At 53.5% G+C, this 13,904-nt stretch overlaps 2 protein-coding genes across 4 annotated transcripts; one reads left to right on the top strand and one right to left on the bottom strand.

Annotated features, from left to right (window-relative positions):
- Positions 1-2,715: 2,715 nt before the first annotated feature.
- Positions 2,716-10,889, top strand: B3gnt3 (UDP-GlcNAc:betaGal beta-1,3-N-acetylglucosaminyltransferase 3). 3 transcript variants are annotated; one of them, XM_076914436.1, is made up of 5 exons: positions 2,716-2,913; positions 7,839-7,886; positions 8,850-9,424; positions 9,583-10,137; positions 10,673-10,889. In XM_076914436.1, exons 3-4 carry the CDS (start codon positions 8,867-8,869, stop codon positions 10,132-10,134), a joined length of 1,110 nt encoding a protein of 369 aa, XP_076770551.1. In that variant the 5' UTR covers positions 2,716-2,913; positions 7,839-7,886; positions 8,850-8,866; the 3' UTR covers positions 10,135-10,137; positions 10,673-10,889. The 3 variants fall into 3 exon arrangements, with proteins under 3 accessions (XP_076770551.1, XP_034376467.1, XP_076770552.1); XM_034520576.3 differs by having other exon boundaries at positions 2,717-2,913; positions 9,583-10,889; XM_076914437.1 differs by lacking the exon at positions 2,716-2,913 and adding an exon at positions 2,966-3,929 and having other exon boundaries at positions 9,583-10,889.
- A 162-nt stretch (positions 10,890-11,051) lies between these two features.
- On the bottom strand, positions 11,052-13,893 carry Insl3 (insulin like 3). Its single transcript, XM_034520209.2, has 2 exons — positions 13,102-13,893; positions 11,052-12,582 (listed from the first exon to the last, which is right to left on the bottom strand). Exons 1-2 carry the CDS (start codon positions 13,274-13,276, stop codon positions 12,392-12,394), a joined length of 366 nt encoding a protein of 121 aa, XP_034376100.1. The 5' UTR covers positions 13,277-13,893; the 3' UTR covers positions 11,052-12,391.
- Positions 13,894-13,904: the final 11 nt, after the last annotated feature.

Here is a 13,904-nt window from a genome sequence, read left to right as displayed (position 1 = left end):
GTGAGCTTCCTATTCCTGCTGACACACAGCTGGGCTACAGGGAGCGAGAAGTAGGTGAACCCCAAGAACAGCAATCCCCCACCCTCCTAACCCTGCCACCCCTTAATACAGTTCCTCACGTTGTGGTGACCCAACCATAACATTTCATTTCTACTTCATAACTGTAATTTTGCCACTCTTGTCAACAGTAATGTACATATCTGATATGCAGGGCATCTTATATTTGAACCTCCCTAGGGAGTAGCAGAAAATTGCCGCCTAGAGGGTTCTGAGGCACATGGAGTATGTAAGCTAGAAAAGGACAGGCACCCGAGGGAGATCTGGGCTTGGTGAGGAAACCAGCAATCAACTCACACACTGACAGGGTGCAAGGTACGATAAAGTTCCTGATAGTCAGCTGGAGAGTCGGCTCAACGGCTGAACAGGACCGGAATGTCCATCCAGCACTCAGCAACAAGGGGCCCTGTGCCCTCCTTCGGCCTCTGAGGGCACTGAGCTCGTGGATGTAGACAGATACTGAATAAAAGTAGAATTCATCTTAACAAATAAAACCGTTCTTGGGAGCCATAGTAACCAGAAGGATGTGAGTGACTGCAACCGCGGGTTTGTCTGCGACTGGCTGGCCAGGGTCTGTGGGGAGGCTGGGCACTTGACATATGCACAAAAGAGGACTGGATGTGGTCCAAGTCAGGAGTGACCCCAGCTTCCTAAGGGAAGCTTCTCCTAGAGAAGAGGCGGGTCATGAATCTCAGCGGACATGCAGGGACCTCCGATTCAACCTTGTGGCTCTGAAGAAAGATCCCTGACCAAGACTGGACTGCAGAAACAGAACCTAAAAGCTGGGAATGTAGCTGGGGACTGGGGGAAGGGGAAGGACTACCCCTACCCAGAATTCCCCAGTGATGGGCTAGGGGCGTGGCTTAGGGTAAAGCCCTGTGAGAGTCTGGAGGGATGGCTCAGATGGAACATTGCCTAGTGTTATAAACAAGAAAAGGAAAGGCTCGGACCTGAAACTCTCTTGTTCTCTGGCCTTCCCGTCTTCCTCTGCTGAGACGAGGTCTGGGTTGCTCTGGACTATCTCGCATACTTTTCCATACCTCAACATTCCATTTGTAAGGTCCCCTCCTCAGCTTCTGTAAAGTGGGGTCCCAGCAGGTGCCACCAGACTTGTCTCTCCACCCTGTCACCTGTGTTTGCAGATTGGTAGCTGGTCCTTGTCGATGGCTCTACCAGCACTACATGGCAGGTCACTATCAACACCCCATGCCTGGGGGGCACCATCAATACCCTGCAGCACAGGTTTATCTGCAGGCGTTTCCCGGCCAGCTGATAAGTGCTGAGAACGCGGCACCTCCTGGTAGCTTTCATTTACTCTCCTTGGGGTACAGGAAGGCAGGGCACCTTTAAAAACACAAGACCTTTTTTTCTGGCCTGGCTTCCCTTACCAGGCTTCCCAGAGCCTGAGACACGTGCTTATCTCAGGAGGGTGGGTTCCAGCAGCAGGGGCAGGGACCTGGGCGGGGCGTCCTTCCCTGTTTATAATGCTATTGTCGTTCTCACTGCAGTAACCCCAAAACCTCAACTATGCAGTGAGGGAGCACTTGACAGGCATGCCCAGACTGAGTCACTTGAATGCTGAGCCAGAGCAGGTGTTTTCTGACTCAGGGAGCTGAAGTGAGTGGCAGTAGCGAGGCCCTCAGGCAGCCTTACCTGGTGCATTTCCACAGCATTGTTGCCCCCACAAGATCATCCCTCCAGTCCCTGGCCTGCTCCTTGTTTGTGGATTTTTCTGCCCTGTGACTTTCTCTTGAGCCCATCACACATGGGTGGGGCATTTGTATTGCCTGCTGTACACTCAACAACATGGCCATTTCATTCCTTTCTTATGGTTCACTAATACCCCGGTGCCTGTGACTAGGACTGCTGTGACCTCTGGGTGCACTCACGGAAGGATTACCTTCCGTGTCAAGGGACAATCAGTTCCATATTCAGCCCTGCAGCTCTGCCACTTGTGTACTGGTCCAGGGAGCCAGTGAGTGCCAGGAGGACTCAGTTTCCAGTTTACGGGCTTACTTCTCCCTCCAGCGGGCTACTAGGGCCTGGAACTCGGAATTAGGACCATCAGGTTTTGGGGGCAACTTCTAAGCAAGAAGATGGGTGGAGACACTCCCAGGGGATTGACACCTGATCCCGGCATTTATGAGTTGGACAGGTTTTAAGGTTCTGGGGTCTTCTAAGTTTTTTGGGCTCACTCTCCTCCCGGCTGAATGTTTCCTCACATAGCACCGGGAAGAGGGAGGGAAAGAGGGTTGCTGCAGCCTGGGCTGAGCTGTGGGAGGGGCAATGCAGTAGGGGACAGACAGACTTGCACAGCTCAACACTGGGGAGCTCCCGCTCCGCTCCCTCACAGTGGGGTGGGAGAGGGAGATGGGAGGCCCTAAATGAGGGAGGGGTTGGAGGGAGCTAGACTCCGCCAGGGGAGGGGTAGGACCGGAGGAGGAGAGGTCAGGTTGGGAATAGGGGTGTCCACTGGAAGGAGGGGTAGGGTCAAAGTGAATGGGCATGGAGGTGGGGGTGGAGACATGGATCTGTGAGTTGGGAAATCTGGAGGGAGGGTGGAGCCTAGATGGAGGGGAGAGGCCACAGTTCTGGTAGGAAGACAGGTGGGGAAGGACAAGACCACAGTGAAGAACAGGACGGGGAGGGGCGAGGTCAAGGAGCCAGAGGGCCGCGGGGGCGGAGAGAGGGGGGACTTTCTCCTTGGCCACTAGGAAGCTGGTCTTGCTGGAGGAAGGAGCCAGGAAGGGGGAACAGGAAAGAGGCGGTAGGAGGCGAGTAGCCAAGAGCCAGGGCGAGGCAATCGTCTAGGTAAAACCGTGTGGCCTCCGGGGCTGTTTGGAGCCGGTGCTCGCGGTGAGTACCAGGGTCTCGGGTGGGCGTGGGTCGAGGTTGGGGTCTGGAGCGCTTTCTAGCCGCACCGCGCTAAAGATGCTCCGCAGCCCCGGCCATACTCCTGGGGCTCCGGGTCTCTCAGACGGCTAGCCCCGCTACATTCCAGGACCAGGAGCCAGCGCTTCTCCCCAGTTCGTGTCTGCACGGCCCGGCGGCCTCGACTCTGTGTCGGTTTCCAGTTTTCAGACTGTGTTTTCAGACACCCGGGAATCTTATTTTTGTCTTCACGCTGACACCGGAGAAACTCCGATGAGAAGCGTTCGCTCTCCGAGCCTCAGTTTCCCTATATGGGAGTTAAGCTGAGGTGAAGGTAAACTGAGAGGCGTGATGGCAGCTCAGAGAGTAGTCATCTATCACCATAGTTAAATTGACTGTGTTGCTAACCAAGGTTCTGACGCTTTGCGGTAAATTTCCAATTCTTTTCTTTTTCTCCTTCTTTTTCTGAGACTGGCTTCGAACATTCTACCTTCCTCCTGAGTGCTTGATTTCGGGTCCCCAGTTTCACTTCCTCATCCTGGCCTGTCACATCCCGTGGAGTACGGAGGGGAAGGTGCGGCCGCTTAGGGGACACTAGTTGGTGCCCATCTGGTCAGTGTTTGCGCAGCCGGCCCAGGCAGGATCCCCTCCCCTGGGCGTGGCGTTTCCCCTCAATAGCTGAGGTTGCGAATATCCTGTAGGGGCTCCTAGGAGACTTTTCTGCTGCCCCCTCCGAGATCTGGAGCCCCGCGGGCCTTTGCTTTCTTTCTTCCGCGTGGAAGGAGATGTGGACGCCTGGTCCAAGTCCCTGGGCTGAGCTGACCCCCTGCCTTCGGCCCCCTCAGGAGGTGCTAACAGTCCAGCAGGAGTGGGGCTAGAGCCTGAGTGTTTACTTTACTTCTGATTATAGGGATCTTGTGTCTGTGACATTTATCTTTGATTGCGGAAAATTAAAGAGATTATTGTAATCCTGGTGTAAACATCATCGGAAGAGGGACGAGGTAATGGGACCCGCTTAGAGGGTGAGGATCTAGGGTGACCCCAGACGCCAGGCCTATGAGCCTGCTCTGTGATTGGAAGGGAAAGGATACGGCCAGCACCTTCCCAGCCTCAGTTTCCTTGTCTGGGAAGTGGGCCGGGCTGAGCTGATAGTCGCGATCCTGGCTTCTTCCTTCCCGGTTCCTGGGGCGGGGGTGGGGGGTATGGGGGTGGAGGAAGGGCTGGCACCGGATGCTAGAAGGCCTCAGAGAAGCTGGGATGTGAAGGCGGGGCGTGGCCTCCAGGAAGCTGGGGTGTGAAGGCAGGTGGAGAGCGGCTAGGTCTCCATGAGGACCTGGGCCGAGGCCTCCACAGCTTTATCTTTATAGGAACGCTCCTTTTGTTCATAAAAATCCCAGATCCTCGTAAAAAGAACCTTGCCCAGCGTTAAGGAGTTAGTACAAGCTCGATTGAAGCTGCCATGGGGTCAGGTGATCAGCTCGCCCTGCCCAGACTGGCGCTGGGTGACCTGGGGCCCCCATGCTCAGCCAGACGCACAGAAGGAACCATTCCAGGAGCTCCTAGCATCCTCAGCATCCCTCACTCTGGGAGAATGATCCAGAACGTCTGAGCGTGTCAATATCCACCCTGATGCCTCTTTGAGCATATGCCATTGCCCTGCCTCAGTAGCCTCCTGAAGGCTGCTCCCAGGTCAGGGCCAAAGGCACAAGGCCATTTCCATCCAGGTCAGCAGGAGCCAGGGGCTCATGAATAGTCATGAAGTAATAGCCCAGCCCATCATTAAGACGCAGTATTTGAACCACAAATAGTAATGCACATTCTTGTGGGTTATTAACATAAGTCTCATTGATATTTAGATAAAGTCATTAATATTCCAATAGAACTCATCAATAGTCACAGCATCGCTATGAAGCACAGACTCTGAGCCAATAATCAGCTCATTGGCCGTTGACCCGTGCTTGTCAACTGGTGGGGCATCGATTTCAACTTTGATACTTTTATTAGGCAGTGCCTCTTTAGTATCCAATATGCCCTTAGTATCCAATGGTTCATTAATATGCAGTGAATAATTAATATGCAATATCTCATTAATAACCAACGTTTTCTTTAGGTTCTGTCTTGTTAACATTTGATTAGTTTATAATTAATGACCAAATTCAGCAATATTATCCAGTCAATAATTAATGGTGTAACCAGTGTCTGGGAATTGGCATATTCTTCAGGACAGTGTTGCCTGTGACATGGTCCACATCTCCACATCTGTGACTTTGTGCTCCTTGACACTATGTCCCACAGTGCCCTGGTGGTGGTAGGGGCATCCAGGCAGTAGCATTCACAGCATTATACCCCACCCACCCACGCAGGCTCCATCCCCAGTGTCCCCAACCAAAGGCCCATACATGTTCTTCAAGGTCTCCAGCCAGGCCAGCCACCTTCCTCCCATGCACCCTGAATGTGTAATTTTTAAAATCTATTTAATTGGGGTTTTTGTATACCACTCTTCCTTCCCTGATTCCTTCCAACACACTAACTCCAGAGAGGGGAGAAGGAAGGTTTCAGGAAAGGGGCATTGTTCTTCCTGCTGAACATGTGAGTCCAGTTCATTTTGTCAGGCTATCTCCAACTGCTTGTCAAACTGCTTGTGAAACTACAATAGCAACCAGAAGCATCGTTCTCCTCCCCCTCCCCCCCTCCTTTCCATCTCCAACCTGTCTTCCAAGCTCTCTTGTCCCTCTCTGGCCTCTGGCATTTAAACCTTCTCCCAAGTCCTCAGAATTAAACAATCCGCAGCTGGCAGAATCACACATACAAGGCAAGTAGTCAGCTGCTATGGACAGTCTGAAGCAGCCCATATCCCAGACCCAGGATTTAAGAAAAACATGTTTTCATGACATAACTGGGTTTCTAAGAAGCCAAACCCTCACTACAAACACCTACATGGCAGGGGGTGGGGGGTAGGACAAGCGTCTTCCCAGCGAGAGATCTAGAGGTGACTTAGGCAAAGGAGAGGTCTAGCCTAGGTGTTAGGTCGAGCCTGGATAGGAGGAGTCTCTTTCTTGCCTGTAGCTTTTGTTTCCTTTTTTCTTTTTTCTTTTTTCTTTTTTTCTTTTTTTAGATTTATTTATATTTTTGTGTATGAGCACACTGTTGCTGTCTTCAGACACACCAGTAGAGGGCATCGGATCCCGTTACAGATGGTTGTAAGCCACCATGTGGTTGCAGGGAATTGAACTCAGGACCTCTGGAAGAGCAGTCAATGTTCTTAACTGCTGAGCCCTCTTTCTCTCTGTCTCTCTCTGTCTCTCTCTGTCTCTGTCTCTCTCTCTGTCTCTCTCTCTCTCTCTCTCTCTCTCTCTCTCTCTCTCTCTCTCTCTCTCTGTCTCTCTCTCTCTTTCCCCACTCTTTTGTTCTCTTTCTTTCCAGGTACTTTTTGTGGGTTCTCCCTAGGTTCTTCTCCTCACAATGTTTTCTCTGGCTCAGCTCAGCTTCTCCTGTCACCAACTGTCTTCTCTTCTCGGTCTCCTAGCCTGCTGCCTCCCTCTCCATGCTCCACCTCTCAGTCTTTCTTCTGACAGCAACCTGTCTTTCTCTGACCCTACTCTCTTTTAGGCCTCTGCTGGGTTTTTTTTAATGCTTTCCTGTTCCCAGCATTCCAAGAGGCAGTCATAGGGTCCTTTAAAGGGCCAGGCACACAAAATAAATCTGCTGAAGCTGCTTAAACTTCAGAAAAACCTGAGAGTACGATGTGTATCCATCAAGTGAATGCAAAAATAAACCAATGCATGTATTTCCAACCTATAGCAAGGGGTCTGGCATCTGTTCATAGAATCTGTCCATAGCCTGGGCAGACAGTGCAGCTTATGAAGTGTTTCCTATGTGAAGTGTAGTGAGACTTTTGAAGTTTTGGTTTCTTTAAAAAATACAGAAATATTATACTAATGTGTTTTTCATTTTAATCCCAGCTATGGGATGTGGGGCTACTTCAGACTGTCCACAGCAGCTGCCTACGATTTGTCTTGTGCTCTGCCAGTTGCAGATGACTTCTACGACTGTCTGACTTTGGAATTGTGGGGACTTTTCAGAGGGTGTGTGTTTTAATCAGGGTTTCCATTGCTGTGAACAGACACCATGACCACGGCAAGTCTTATAAAGGCAACATTTAACTGGGGCTGGCTTACACTTTCAGAGGTTCAGTCTGTTATCAGGGTGGGAGCATGGCAGCATCCAGGCAGACGTGGGTCCAAAGGCAGAAAGGAAAAGACTGGCACCCACGTGGTTAGAAGAGGGTCTCAAAGCCCACCCCCATAGTGACACACCTCCTTTCACAAGGCCACACCTCCTAACAGTGCCACTCCCTGAGCCAAGCACTCAAACTTCCACAGGATATAAACGCTTAGGTGGAGAGGCAGGGATGGGTGGTTGTTGTTAGTCATTGCTTGTTAACTAGTCATGTGCAATGAAGAAATTAGATATCCTGAGGGTGAAGATCAAGTCTGTCCCAAGGGATTCATCACCCTTACGTGGCAGAAAGTATAGTCTAATGATAATGTCACCCTTTCCCCCTCTACCCTTTCTTCTTTCCTATCTAGTACTAGGGGATTGAAAAGGTGGAGAAAGGTGGGACAAAACCCCCCACAAAGTAGCAAAAAGACAGCTACAGTGAAGGATTTTTACAAATCAGTAACAGTCTGTGCTAAGGTCCTGTGGCAGAAGATCTCTGTGGTACTTTTACATGGGGTTCATCTTGTTATACCTGGAGGTTCAGAGAGGTCAAGCCACTGTGTCAGGGTCACACAGCAGAACCCATGGCACAGAACCAGGAAGCCAGCCTCTGTCCAGGCACTAGCACAGTGGGTTTGCTTGACACCTACATTCTCAAGGACACTTGTTAATGGCCCACACTGTTCTAGGCACCATCCAGGAGACCTAGGACTGCGGATACCCCAAGACAGACTAAGGTAAGGGGCAAGGTTCAACAGTGTTTCAACAAACACTTGTTGATGGAAATGTTTTGTGTGCTGTGACTTGGGGTGGCATGGTATTCCTGCATACCTGCAGACAACATTGTCAGTGCATGTGGGGCACATAGCCAGGATAGGGGGAGAACTCTGGGTTTCAGGTGTGCTTCTGAGTGCCAATAGTGTTTGATGAAGGAGTAAGTTGTGCTAAAAGTCTGATCTAACACTTGTATGCTGCAGCAACACCCTTTAGAACAGCACAGACCATACACACAAGGCTGGGAGCCTGGGAATCGGGGTGCAGCACCAGTGAGGGCTGAACCCCGTCATCTGGCAAGAGAGCCAGGCCTGATGAAAGCTCTCCTCCCCCCCCCCCCCCCCCCCTCGTCTCGAAAAACCAAAAAAAAAAAAAAAAAAAAAGAAAGAAAAAAGAAAGCTCTCCTCCCAGCATTAGGAACGTGGGGACAGGAGGACACACAGATCAGGTCCATCCTCAGCTACAGAACAAGTCTGAGGCCAGCCTGGGCTTCCTAAAATCGAGATCATTAGAGCTGGGGCTGGCAGATTTGTAAAAGTTTACCACAAACATTAAGTTCTTCCTGCCTCTGCCTTGTGCCCAGCTCATGCTGGGAGAGGCCACAACGGGATCTGAAGGATCAAGGCAGGGCTGGGGTGGGAGTGGGGCGTCAATGAGGGAAGCCTGAAAAAACTGATCATCCGAAGTGGATTTTTAGGGAGGAATAAAAGTTTCCGGGTGGGACACAGGCGCTCACACCTTTAGGCCCAGCACTCAGGGGGGCTGAGGCAAGAGGACCTCTCTGAGTTTCAAGAAAATTTCGCTGCGGTTGAAGGGCCATGGGGACCAGGGGTGTGTTCAAGTTCAGCGACAGTCAATGCTGGTTGGGTGAGTGGGGCGAGGAGGCTGAGACAGTGGGAACTCACAGATCTGTGACCTTGCTCTAGGCCCCGCCCCCCACGCCATGCGGTTGCAATGGCAGCGCCCCTATGTGATCCTCCTCCTGACCTTGGCTGCTTTGCTGTTGTTCCTGACCCTCGAGTCGCCACCCAGCTGCCCCGCCCCCGAGAGGCCCACAGAGCCTGAGGATGACACAGCGTGGGCTCCCGGCCCCCCGCGCACGAACCCCGCCCCGTGCCGAGCCAATCTGTCGGTGTCCGCACACCCGGACTTCGCGGGGTTGCCCTCACACGTGCGCGATTTCCTGCTCTACCGCCACTGCCGCGACTTCGCGGTGCTGCGGGAGCCGCGGGCGACCAAGTGCTCGCGGCCGGTGTTCCTGCTGCTCGCCATCAAGTCCTCGCCTGCAAACTATGGGCGCCGCCAGGTGCTGCGCACGACGTGGGCGCGCGAGAGGCGGGTGCGTGGAGCGCCGCTGCGCCGCCTCTTCCTCGTGGGCTCAGACCGCGACCCACAGCAGGCGCGCAAATTCAACCGGCTGCTGGAGCTGGAGGCGCAGACATATGGCGACATTCTCCAGTGGGATTTTCATGACTCCTTCTTTAACCTGACGCTTAAGCAGGTGGGCGAGGCGTGGGGGAGGGCACGGGAAGTGGGGTTTTGAAGTATGCATACTAGATCCACGCAGAGAAATCGGGAGGGGGAGGGTTACAACAGGGAGGACTTCTGATGCGTTGCCAGCCCACAAATCCGCTCCTGCTCCACCCATTTCACCTGTAGGTCCTTTTCCTGGAGTGGCAGCGAACTCGCTGTACCAACGCCAGCTTCGTGCTCAACGGGGACGACGACGTGTTCGCGCACACGGACAACATGGTCACCTATCTGCAAGGGCGCGACCCGGACCAACACCTCTTCGTGGGGCACCTGATCCAGAACGTAGGTCCTATCCGGGTGACCTGGAGCAAGTACTTCGTCCCCGAGCTGGTGATGGCCGAGAACAGCTACCCGCCCTACTGTGGCGGCGGTGGTTTCCTGATGTCGCGCTTTACCGTGGCCGCGCTACGTCGCGCCGCGCGCGTCCTCCCCATCTTCCCCATCGACGACGTGTTCCTGGGCATGTGTCTGCAGCAGCAGAGACTGGCGCCCGGGGCGCACAGCGGAGTGCGCACGGCGGGGGTGTTCCCCCCTAGCCCACGTGTGTCATCCTTCGACCCCTGCTTCTACCGGGACCTGCTCCTTGTGCACCGCTTCCTGCCTTTTGAGATGCTGCTGATGTGGGATGCGCTGAGCCAGCCCCAGCTGGCCTGCGGCAGGCAGGGCCCCGCCTACTGACAGGTTTGGGGGAGTTGACACCCCTGGCTCCTGTCCTTACCCATGTGCAAAGGGTTGGCTTCAAGGAGAGGTTCAAAGTGAGGAAGGAGCAGTGAGGTGTCTCTGAGAAGTTAATACGCTGCTGGGCAAACTCCTAAGTATGCCTGGAAACCCTCCTGGTACTGTTCACAGCAGGCACTGTGAATTGAGCCAAATGTGAGTGGGCTCTGAGCGACTGCTAAGCAAGAAGTGCTGTGGGCAGAGCCCATGGGGGTCAAGCTCTGGCCTCAGACTGGGCCTCGGCCTCTCTCAGGCCCCTGAGGAATTGGGGCAGAGAAACAAGGGAGATTTCTAACTGAGGGGCTCAGAGATCTTGATTTGACTCCCACTAGTGTCCCCCAAGAACCTCAGGGGTAGGAGGGTCCTGTGTCCCACAGATGGGGATGGCAAGAAATAAAGTCCATAGAAGGCTGAAGGTGACGGTTTACAGTGTGTGTTGGGGGGAGCTTGTGCATGATAAAACTCGGGGCTCTGCCACCTTTCAATTTTATCTGTTTAGGAAGGGAGACGGGTCCTGCCTTCCTCTGTGTGAGTCCTGAAGCTTGAACTCAGATCTTCAGGTTTGGCAGCAAGCGCCTCCATCCACTGAGCCCTCTTGTCAGCACCTTTTGAGTTTTCAGCACTACTCACACCATCTGCTCTACCCCACCTCTCTTTGACCTTCAATATTAACTCAAAAATAAATAAATAAATCAAACATCATTGTAACATGTTCACATCTACGGCTTGGCTGTATGTGGCTACAGTCCTCTCTTGCCCCCTACTCCATAGCTACTTTTTCTTCCAACATTGCAACCTCCCTAACACCAGGTAGGAGAGAAAAAAGAGAGGAAGGAAAACAGATCCCTGAACAGAGTCTCGGGCTCGGAAAGGGGTCAATGTTACTGTTAGGCTACTTCCTGCTAATTCCTTGGGGCAAGTTTTGATCTTTGCTGTCAGAATATCTAATTTCTTCTTGTCGTTGTTTCTTCTTCAAAGATGACTACTTAACTAACCTCAACCAACAAGAACAACCCGCCCCCTGGATCATAGCACCTATGTACCCTCTAAAGAGTCCCCAGAATTTCAAACATCACACAATTGCAGAAACTATCTGCAGCTGGCAAAATCACACCCCTGCTAGAGCACGAGGCAAATCACAGTCAGGTGCTATGGACAGTCTAAAGCAGCCCCATCTCCCACACCTGGAGATGAAAACACATTCCAATAAGATTTCTATTTTATAAAGAAACCCAAATTCTCAGTACACTCCCCCATTTATTTTTGAGGTTCTTTCCCAAGAGGCATGGTGGACACAGTGCAGTAGGCCTAGGCAGTGATGGTGGACACAGTGCAGTGGACCTAGGCAGTGATGGTGGACACAGTGCAGTGGACCTAGGCAGTGATGGTGGAAACAGTGCAGTGGGTCTAGGCAGTGATGGTGGACACAGTGCAATGGACCTAGGCAGTGATGGTGGACACAGTGCAGTGGACCTAGGCAGTGATGGTGGACACAGTGCAGTGGACCTAGGCACATCTCTGCTCTTTCCAGCCCAGCTCTCACACCCTCATAGCTCCTGAAACCTCAGCCTGTTGAACATGGAACCTTCCAGACCAATCTGGTCTCCCACACCTGGCTGCCTCAACCCTGGATGAACCCCAGTTCTGATCTTACACTGCCTACCACCTTATAGTTATTTTTGCTTTTTTCTTTAGGCACGGGGTCTCATTTGTCCAGGCTGATATTTGATAGCCAAGGCTGGCCCTTAGAGCCAAGGATCATCTGGAACTCCTGATCCCCTTGCCTCCACCTCCCAACCTGGGATAACATTGCGCAACATACCGGGTGTGTTTGGTGCTTCGGGAGTGCCAGGTCCCAGCCCAGCCTCATACTATCTATTGTGTGCCAACTGTGTACCTCCTGACACTCCTTAGTTTCCCCAGTGGATCCTGGTGGTGCCTCAGGTTCGTGTGTGACCAGAGCAGAGTCACAGCCTGCTGCCCTGTCCATGCTACTTTTCCCAGGGGGGGAAAAAAACTGTATGAAGTTGCTTTTTTATTTAGACTGTTGGGGACACAAGGAGGAGGTGGGCACAGGTAATGACAGGGCTCCTTGTGGCCCTCGGTTTCTGTGATCTATGAATAACCTAGGAATCCTCGAAGGCAAACCGGGGTGTTTCATGGACATGGCTGGGAGGAGGGGACCAATCGAGGAAGCACTGCCTGAGCCTGTGCCCCTTCAGTGGGGACACAGACCCAGCAGGTCTTGCTGGGAGCAGCCAGTGAGACAACAGCGGTGCACAGCGTTGGTGGCCTCGCTGCGGCGTTGGCGCTGAGAAGCCTGGTGGAGCTGCGGGTCTAGCGCAGGGTCCGCGTCGGCCACAAGTGCGTGCAAGAGCTGTCTTTGCTCCAGCCACTGCAGCAGCTCCCCTGTAGGCGAGCAGAAGTCAGCTTAAGTCCCTCCCATACACCGGCCGCGAGACAACAGAGCCCAGAAACAGAGGCACATATAGAGTGCCTGCTGAATACTACATAACTCTCACCTCCCAACTGTGTACGCCCATCTGCCTCCTGTGCACCCCAGTTTGTGGCCACGGAAGGGTGAGGTCCCTGGAACTTCATGTAGTCCTGGGTTCACTCTGTGACCCCCTGGACATCACCCTCTGCCTCAGGAGGGGGCCATACATTCCTACAGTCGCTACCCACTGCTGTGCACAGGGACACAGGGACCTCTGTCTTCTTCTGTCCTCTAGGCCTGGAAGTAGAGTCCCTGTCCAGAATCCCCAGAGAGGGCCATATCCCAGTAACCCCAAAACTGTTGAGGCAGGAGGATTCCCGTGACTTTGAAGTCACTTTAGGTTTTCTAGTGAGAGTCTGTCTTTAATAAACAATAAACCGAGTGGTGGCTTATGCCGCGCGTGTCCATCCACCCCGCCTGTCCCCACTCACGGTCCCGGGTTTCCACAGGCTGCGTGGCCTCAGGCGACCAGCGCGGGCCGCCGCACACCCGCACCAGCGCGCGCACCAGGTGGTGGCCGCAGAGCTTGAAGCGCTCCTCGGGGTGCTGCGGGGAGCACAGCGCGGACCCCAGAGCCAGAAGCAGCAATAGCAGCGGCGCGCGCATGGTGGCAGGAGGCAACGCGCATGGATGCTCCTTATAGCCGCCTCGCGCCGCCCACGGGCCTTGGCGGGAACACGGCGAGCAGCACCGAGAAGGTCGAGGCTCGGGTCATGGTCAGGGGCTGTGTGTCCAGCTTGGGACCCTGAAGTTCTTCTCACAGGTGCAGCACTGTGCCAGGAGCCGCCCCCCAACATTTAAAACAAGCCCCTCCCCTTTGTAAGGGTGACGCCCACACGTCTTGCTAGCACTCGAAAAGTTGAGGCAGGAGAATTGCTGTGAGTTGGAGACAGTTTGGGCTGTGAAGGAGATGGGAGGAGGTATTTATGACTTGGTTTGTCAAAGAGGAAAACTGAGGCTGGAAGACGGAAGGATAAGTCTAAATGGCTCCTTTCCTGTTCCTCTACCTCCCGGCTGTTCTGGGTGACTGCAGGCACTGTCCTGGGGTGCGCAGGGCTGGCTCAGCCTAGCCCCAGCCTTGGCCTCTGCCCCTTGCACCGACTCTGCCCGGAATCAGCTCCCCTGGCAAGCCAAGAACCGCAGCTGGGTAGGAAGGGAGGGGGTGTCCTTGGGGTCTGGCCAAGACCTCTACTCTCCCAGCTGTGCCTCCCCCAGCCCCACACTTGCCCCCCAA

The sequence above is a fragment of the Arvicanthis niloticus genome, chromosome 16, assembly GCF_011762505.2.
Source record: "Arvicanthis niloticus isolate mArvNil1 chromosome 16, mArvNil1.pat.X, whole genome shotgun sequence".
NCBI lineage: Eukaryota > Metazoa > Chordata > Mammalia > Rodentia > Muridae > Arvicanthis > Arvicanthis niloticus.
This window is presented reverse-complemented; position numbering and strand designations above follow the sequence as displayed.